This window comes from Rhincodon typus, chromosome 2, assembly GCF_021869965.1.
Source record: "Rhincodon typus isolate 14 chromosome 2, sRhiTyp1.1, whole genome shotgun sequence".
NCBI classification, from domain to species: domain Eukaryota; kingdom Metazoa; phylum Chordata; class Chondrichthyes; order Orectolobiformes; family Rhincodontidae; genus Rhincodon; species Rhincodon typus.
This window is the reverse complement of record NC_063333.1, coordinates 109,605,863-109,614,937: the sequence shown is the minus strand read 5'-3', so window position 1 is coordinate 109,614,937 and position 9,075 is coordinate 109,605,863. Positions and strand designations below refer to the sequence as shown.

At 39.6% G+C, this 9,075-nt stretch overlaps 1 protein-coding gene across 3 annotated transcripts in view; it reads left to right on the top strand.

Annotated features, from left to right (window-relative positions):
- tmem108 (transmembrane protein 108) overlaps window positions 1-9,075 on the top strand; it is a 94,980-nt gene that overhangs the window by 65,086 nt on the left and 20,819 nt on the right. For 2 of the 3 annotated variants that reach the window (XM_048615365.1, XM_048615354.1), the window contains exon 3: window positions 8,809-8,963. In XM_048615365.1, coding sequence (XP_048471322.1) covers window positions 8,809-8,963 — 155 coding nt within the window. The remainder of the gene's footprint in view (window positions 1-8,808; window positions 8,964-9,075) is intronic. The other variant, XM_048615359.1, reaches the window with a different exon arrangement.

Genomic DNA, 9,075 nt, shown 5'->3' with positions numbered 1-9,075 from the left:
CTGCAGTTCCTACTATCTCTGTAAGTTCACTTGCTCTTTTTATAAACAAGTCTTGCCTATCCACGTTGGTCAGAGATGTAATAATCTTGTTCCATCCCTGCTGCTGCCAAGTCAGGTTAGCCAATTTAAAAGCATATGCAGTGTTAGGATCAAGGCAATTTAAAAGGGTTTGTATGGCTAGGGGTCCGTACTGTTTCAGTGCCACACCTGCCGAGGATTCCCAAGTATCCATAAATCTAGCAATAAAGTCTGTTAACTGCTCATCCTTTTTCTGTGTACATCTGGTCACTTCCCCGAAATCACTATGCTGTCTGGCTCCGTTAATGATGGCCTCTTTGGCTTGTGTCTGGAGCCAGGTATCTCTGCTCTCGTTCCCCTGATCCTGGTGGCTATCGTCAGGGGCCCAATCACCATTGCGGCCCGGAGGAACAGCAAACGAGTCCTTGACCGCAGGCCAGGAAGTCCCATATGCAACTTTTAATAATAACAGCACGTCCCCAGTCAGTGGGTTATAAATCTGACATGTTTGGACCAGCCAAGTGTGGAATGGAATTGGCTTTTTTAGAGGATTCGGGGCTTCATTTATCATACTTCGGACTTCTGAGGGGGTCCAGGGTCGCAAAATGGGTATATCTCCTATCATTATACAGGGATATTGTTTAACCGTACTACTAACGGGTACCTCAGAGTCACAGTCGGGAGTATGATCCCGCATTGTGGTGGTCCTATTCCTCGACAGGACCCCTTCTATGCCCAAAGAACTGGCCAGGTATGAAGAGGTCCCCAGCGCAGGGAGCTGGGGAGATTGAGGGTTATTATAAGGAGGCGGATGGTCCCTGATGGCAACTACCAACAGAATATCATCCATCACCTGATCCTTGTTTTCCTCAATCTGTTCTAATTTTGGATATACTCCCGCAGCAGGGGCACTGGCCTTATTACCCTTTTCGATCTCGTGATTTTTGTCTTTCTTGGGTTTCGGAGGCTGATGACATTTATCAAAGCAAGAAATCATATAATTGTAATCCCAATTGGGATCCCCGTTTCCCGCTTCTGTCTCGCTTTTCCAAAATTGTATCTTCTTCAGGTCAAATGTACCTCCGTAAGGCCAATCCCCATGAGACTACCCATACAAATAACTAGAAAATGTAACAGAGTACCTGCTGTCTCCGGTTTCTCACCAAACCTTATCGGCGGGTGATCTTGGAGGGACCAACGGGTCCCCAAGCAGCTTTCTTTGTTTTTTGATTTCCTTGATCTTCTTTATGGTTTTCTTCTTCATCCTAACGGGGAACTCTTCCACCTTGGGCTTCTTTGCTTCCTTTCCCATTCTGTTACCCATTGTCTTTAACAATTCCCATTTACCAAGGGATCAAACTCTGAATTCAAATGAATGTTAGTACTTTATAGTTACGGATCTTAACTCTGTGTATTCCGATGTTCTAATTCACCCTTTCCCAACCCCAAGAGCTCTTATACCTCAGTCCTCGAAGTCACCTTGACTCTTTCTTTTCTCTTAATAGTTCATGTATAATAACTTCAGGATTTCGAAACGAGTTTCTGTCTTCCACACGTGGTCTTGCCCGTCTCGTCTCTCCGGTCTCCCCAAGATCAGATCATGGTGGCTCAACGTGGGTCACCGGCCGGGGAAACTTGAATTCCTCTCTCACTTCCCTTTTTATCAATTTGTTTGGATCCCGTATATATACATATATAACATATTGATAGGGATCCTGCCGACTACGCCAGATTGTCGAAGAGATTAGATTAAATCACACACCAAAGGCCCAGACTTCGAGGCAAAGAGATTTTATTCATGATATCACGGAGAGTCAATGCTAACAAAAGGTCAGGTCCGAAGACTCCGACAAGTACAAAAAAGAAGCAGAATTTATACAGTAATACAAACAAGTTAAAACAAACTGCAATTGTACTGTGTTTTTAGCAAGGCAAGGTCATTACTTCGGCAACCAGACATACATTAATTAAAGAGGAATGCGGTGAAGATAAGAGTGTGCAGATGCTGCAAGCTCTAGCTATTGCTATCTATCCTACGTGACTTCTCAGGCTAGGGAAAGGCAGGTTGCAGTTACAGCAATATGTACTGTTTCATAACGCTAAAGTTTCCCTACTTCGTGCTCCTTATTTTAATTATTTTAACTCATTACTACTCAGCCTAAATTAAACAGTCTCAACATGCAAGTATTCCACAAAAGGTTTTCAAGAAATTTGGTGTGGCTAAAACTGGTGTGGTGGTTAATATGGCCTTTAAATTCTGAAATGCCACCTGGCATTGTTCTGTCCACTGAAATTTTGTGTTCTTCTTTAGCAAATCCATCAGCGGTGCCAACACGCTACTCAAGTTTGACACAAACTTCAGGTAGAATCCGCTCAGCCCCAAAAATCAAAGCACCTTTTTCTTCGAGGATGGTCTTAGAAATTCCTCGATGGCCTTCATCTTTGTTTTCCTCGGGGTCATCCTTCCATGTCCGATGTTATGTACTGAAAATGTCACTTCTGCCTTCGCGAAGTCAGTTTTTGCTCAGTTTATAACCAGTTTTGCCTCCTGTAGTCTTTCAAAGAGCTCTGCCAAATGTGATCTTTCCATGAATGGCTAAAGATCACAATACCATCTATATAGACAGCACAAGTAGTCAACCCTGCCACAATTCTATTCATAAGTCTTTGAAATATGATGGGTGCGTTCTTCATACCAAAGGGCATTACTTTAGATTGATACAGCCCACTTGGGATTACAAGAGCAGAAACTTCCTTTGCTGTCTCTGACAAAGATACTTGCCAGTAACCGCAGAGTAAGTCTAACTTGGTGATATAAGTGGCTTATCCAACTTTTTCCATACAGTCCTCCAGCCTTGGAATTGGGTATGTGTCCAATTTAGTTATAACTTTGACCTTCCAATAATCCATGCAGAACCATTGAGTACCATCAGACTTCGGAACCAACACAATTGGTGGACTCCACTCACTTTGACTCAGCTCAATGACGTCTTCTTGCAGCATCGCTTCCACTTCCTTCTGTACTTATGCAACTTTAAGAGGATTAAGTCTGTAGAGGTGCAGCTTTATCGGAAAAACATTCGCTACTTCAAACTCATGCACTATAATACTAGTCCTCCCCATTCTATTGCCACGGACGTCCTCATATTTCTGCAACAAACCTTTCAATTCAGTCCTCTGTTCCTGAGACAGATAGCTCACTGTTCTCTCCCATTCTGTAAGGACTTCCTCATTATTTAACTTATATTGAGGCACATTAAAATCAAATGATTTACATTCTGATTCCTCTCTCTGAGGGGCAATAGCTAATACCTTTTTCTCCCATTTCCTTTCCAAAGGCACCAGTTTTATTACTTTCTGTGGCTTTTCTATCATTTGACGGGTATGACAGGTACAGCAAAATTGAATCACATCCTAATGCAATCCAGGCCAATAGAAGTGCTTTTGTATCGTAGCCTGAGTCTTCCTCATGCCTAACTGACCTCCTACCTGTAATACTTCCTGTCTGTATCCTACTGACAACACAATCTGGTGCACTTCTGCCCATTTTGTCCTCTGCACTAACCTGCCAAGGTTTCCATTTTCATCTTCAGATTCCATCCTTGAGATAATAACAGTCACGAATACATTCTGATACCTTTTCCAAGTAAGCTATATAGATCTTTTATTGTTTCATCCTTTTGTTGTAACTCCAGTAATCTTTCAGAACTAAATACCTCTACCTGATACTCTACCTGTTCAGGTTCTTCCTTTATCATTTCATCAAACAGGGTGTCAGCTAACAGGACCTCAACTCCTTGTCTTTCTCTTTGGATTTCCCCTCTTGCTTTAACCTTTGACTGTGGGATCTTGTCACCACATGGTCTGGAAAACTTCCAAGGTATTTTTCTTTTAACTCCTCAGTTCCCTGGTTCTCCCTTTGGCTTCTCCACTACAAGGGGTGTCACTCCCACTTTTGATCCTGCTAGGTCGTGTCCAAAAACAAATGTCTTCCTAGAATTGACACTGTTTCAATCACTCCCACTTTCACTTCCCCAGTCTTGATTGGACTTTCCAACCTGATCTTACACAGTTGAATGCTAAATCTCTGTCCATCTGTTCTACAGATTACCATTCTCTTGGGTAACATTTCAGAAGGAGAGCAAATACTTTCATCTGTTACTATTAAAGACTGACCAGCTCCTGTATCTCTCAATATTGTAACTTCTTTACCTTCTCCCCCTGTTCTTACTATGTAAACCTTACCCACAGAGGTGAATCTTTGTACAGATTGGGCATTATCTCACTATCAAGCCTGTAACTAAGGCTGTGCACTCTCCTGCAGCTGCCCAACTCCTTTTGGGATTTCCTTCACTAGCTCAACTAATCCCACTGGTTTAGCACCTTTTACAACATCCTTTTTCCCAGTGCCTTTCTTAAACCACCGACACTGTGACTTTGTGTGTCCCATTGCATTACAATGAAAACACCTGAGGCCTTTCAGCTCCTTTTCACCCTCTTGGGTTTCTTTTACCACCTGTGGTAAACTGTTCCCAGTGTGATCTACTTTTTGCTTTTCATTGAAAGATCTCCCTTTTTCCCAATTTCTATTGCTCACGGAATGAAATTACTGTTGGCAGCTAAATTTCGATTTATGCACTAATGCATATTCATCCGCCATCTCTGCAGCTCTTCTTATTTTGGCAACTTTCTGTTCACTTTGAATTCTTATCATTTCTGGAAGTGAGTTTTTAAACTTCTCCAGCAGAATAATCTCTCTAAGATCCTCATATGTCTTTTCTATCTTTAATGCTCTCACCCATCTATCGAAGTCGATCTGTTTAATTCTTTCAAACTCGACATAACTCTGACCTGCTTCCTTCTTTATGTTTCTGAACCACTGTCTATACGCTTCTGGTACCACTGTGTAGACACTCAAAATAACCTGTTTAGCCTTTGCATAAGCACTGCAAACACGTCACTAGCCCTGCCTACCAACTTGATCTGAATTAACATTACCCACATATATCCTCTGATCAGTTCATCTGTTTAGTCAATTTCTCAAAGGAAATGAAGAAGGCTTCCACGTCCTTTTTCATTGAATTTTGGTAATGTTTTGACATATTTGTATATATCCCTACTAGGCTGTTGGCTACAATGAATTTGCTCATCCTCACTTCTGTCTGCCATTTGAAGTCTTTTGGCTTCAAGTTCCAACTTCATCTTTTCCGACTTGAACATTCTTTCCCTTTCTTCTCTCTCTGTTTCTCTGTCCCTCTCTTCTCTCTCTCTCTTTCTCTTTCTCTTTCCTCTGTTTGTGACTGTAATTCAAACTCTCTCGCCTTCCTTTCATTCTCTAACTCCAGTTGTCTCATTTGCAAACTACGTTTTTCCAACTCCACTACACTTGCCTGCTTCTCTGTTATACCCAAGTGCTTGACTAACTCCATTACAATTTCAGCTTTCCTTTTATCCCGAGTTAGGCTAATTCTAATCTGTTTGCTAATTCTAATATTATATCCTTCCTTTAACAATTTCAGCTTTCCTTTTATCCCGAGCTAAGCTAATTCTAATCTGTTTGCTAATTCCAATATTATATCCTTCCTCTGTCTTTCTAAATTTACTTGACAAAGTTTGGGAAGCATCTTCAAACTTCAGAACCTCTTTAAGAAAGTTAAGAGCTATTTCCCTCACTTTTAATTTAGCCTACCACACGTAACTGTAATTAAACAGATTTTTTTCCCTATGTTTAATTCAAAGATTTAGGTCACTAATCCCTAAATCTGTGTAAATCTGTCCAAATCCATTCAGATCCCGATTTCAAACCGTCCAGATCCCAGACTCGATCTGTCCAAATCCATTCAGATCCCAGACAAGTCCCCAATTTTTGTTACGATGGGGGAATGGCCAAACCTCTCTGATAGTTAAACGACAAGCCCCAATCTGTTATGTCAGGAGTAGGGGTTCCCCTCTAATAATTACTCCTGAAACACCCAGAGAAGCTCGCCATTCCCCTCGTAATCTATTAAAAGACTGGTTAAAAGAAAAAATCCCTGATTTACAAGTGACAATTTAATTATTTAACCCAACAATGAACAAATTAACAAAATTACTAACAAACCAAAAATTCCCCCTCAGACTATTACCTACTCCCTAACTGTTCTAAATTCTACTGGAATACTGTTCAAATAAACACAAGTCCCACTTAATAAACTCACTTAATAAGAGAACAATGAATTATAACTTAATCTGCCCAAGTTTGCACAGATTGTCTTCTGGAATATTCTGTTGTCTCTGCTGTCTTCACAAATGCCTTTCTTCTGTTACTTCTGCTGTCAGGGATGTTTTGTCTCTATAGTTTCTGCAATAAGGCATTTTACCTAACATGCTGTGGTACCTTTGATTAATTAAATGGGCTTTCTCTGAGAGCTGAATGGTGCTAACTCTGGCAGGAGGCAGTTGTCTCTCTTTCAGATGGCATTTGGCTCTCCCCAATTTTCTAAATGCCCTCGTCTTGCATACCCATAATGACATAATCAAATTCTTATCACATGATTGGTTTCAGGTTGTCAACATCATCAGATTTAAATTCAATTGGCTTTCTGTATCTAGGCACTTCATTTTAATTAATTAGCCAAATTCAATCTTGTTGTCTTGGAAAAAAACACTGCTTGGCTGTTCTATACAAAATGTTTCTGTTCAGACATTCTTTATGCACGTGCATTTATAAACTTCCAAGCACACATAAAGCACAAGATAAAGGGACCATAGCACTCTTTTCCCCATAATCATTTTTCCAACAAATTCTAACTTCCTGCCTTCCAATTCATGAATACTCTACCCAACTCCATAACAATACCATTTGCCTTCTTCACCACCTGCTGCACCTGCTTACTTTCAGCAACTGATGTACAAGGACATCCAGGTCTAATTACACCTCCCTCTTTTCCAACCTATCACCACTCAAATAATATGCCTTCCTGCTTTTGCTACCAGAGTGGAGAACTTAATTTTCCTCATTATACTTCACCTTCTTTCTTGTAATTTTAAATTTCAATTGATAAGTTTCAAGCATAAACTCATAAGCATTAAGTATTTCCTGTTTGCAAGTTTCATACACTGCAGATTGTTATTCTGTCTACTGGCGTAAACAGTCCTAGTTGTACATGTCAAAATACTTTGTAACATTAAGATACAAACCTCCTTTCGTCTCTTTGCCTGTTCAGATGCCTTCTTAAATAACGGAAAATACCTTTCAACTCCATCCTCATTAAATCTAGGCACTAAGATTCTTTTTAGATTTTTGGTTAAATCTCTCATTGAAATCAGCGTCATTGTATGACATAGTCTTTAGTCTAAGCTTTTCTTTTGCTAACTCATTCTCTAATTTCCTTATGACTTTTCAAAAACTCGATAAGCTATGCCTTTAAACTTAAAAAGAAACAAGTTCCAGAAGAATCAACCTGAAACCCCATTCTAAACAAAAGTCCATTAATGATGCACACAAATCCATTCACTCTCAAGCCACTCCTAAAAAAAAACTGTTTTAAAAGAAATCACCATTGTTACAGAAATACTTTCAAATTAATAATTAACTTCAAACTCACAAAAATTCCATTGGTTACTAACTTAAAAACTAAAAACCCAAATTCAGAATAAGTTATATTAAAACACACGAATCAAATCCCAGAGCTTACATCATATTTACTCCTTCACAGCAGCTGTCAAAGTGTCTGACTGTGTGGCTGAATCTATGACAGAACACGACACACTACTGCAAAATGGGGGCATGTTTTGGCTTCCCTGACTATTCTGCATAATGGAGGTGATGTGTGAATTTCATGTACACTGTACATTTCTGAAGGCGCCACAATCAGATTTCTGGCTAGAAATGTATGAAGGGTTTTTACACAGAGTGTAGTAGGTACCTAGAACCAGAGGAGGTGACAGAAGCAGGTACAATAGGAAAGTTTAAGAGGCATTTAGACAGACACATGAACAGGCAGAGAATTCAGAGATATGGACCACGTGCAGGCCAATGGGATTAGTTTTGAATCCGAACTGGGACGGCACAGATAGGCTCGGCCGAAGGGCTTATTCCTGTGCTGTACTATTGTATGTTCAATGGCTCAGTAATAGCATAAAATAAAAGCTGACTGACAATCTGAATGCGATTGCCACTCCTTGGAATAGCCAGATCTTTGTATTTTGTTGACACTTTGTAAACAGCTCTGGAAGTAGCAGAGCCTGACATAATTTAAACAAAGCACAGAAAGGTGCCAGGATGTGTGTGCATACCTGTATTTTGAAAAGTACTTTTAAACTCAGTTAAATGTTTGAAATCAAAGATGCACCTTTAAAATAGTAGTACTTTAAAACCTACAACATAATCATTCTTTGGAGTAATAGTAGTCCATATGGAGATTCTTCAAAAACAGTGGGAAGTGCCTTTCAATGGTCACTCAACGTGAGGACTTAGTGAAACAGAAAGATGTGAACAGATTGGAAACTTGAAGCGAATGTGGCCTGTTTCTGAAAAAAGATTATAATCATGTAGAGAAAGTGTTGTAATAAATGCATAAAGTGTAGAATTATTGTTTGTGTTGAAACCTTAACAAGATTAGCATTCCTGTACACTAAAGAATTAGTTGCCCACCAGATAATGTTTAATCGATGTTGCTTTTAATTTGTTTCTTACAGTTAATGTCTTAAAATGTGATATCTTATGTAACTCATTTAAGTCGATCAATGAAAATTCCCATTTCTTCTCAAATATCTTATGTAAAATGAACTTCTCCTTTCTGTTGACAGCAGTTTTACTTACAGTATGCTGTATGCAAAAAAAAAGGAAACCATCAAACCCTGAAACCAATTTAAGTTATTGGAACAACACAATCACTATGGATTACTTCAACAGGCACGCTGTGGAACTCCCAAGAGAAATCCAGTCTTTTGAAACAACGGAGGTACTTTTTTTTTAAACCAGCGAAGATAATTATAGATTAAGTAAATACATGATGGCCTAACAAAGATTAAGTATCTGACTCCCCAGCCAGACAGTCATGTAAGGTTTTTGAG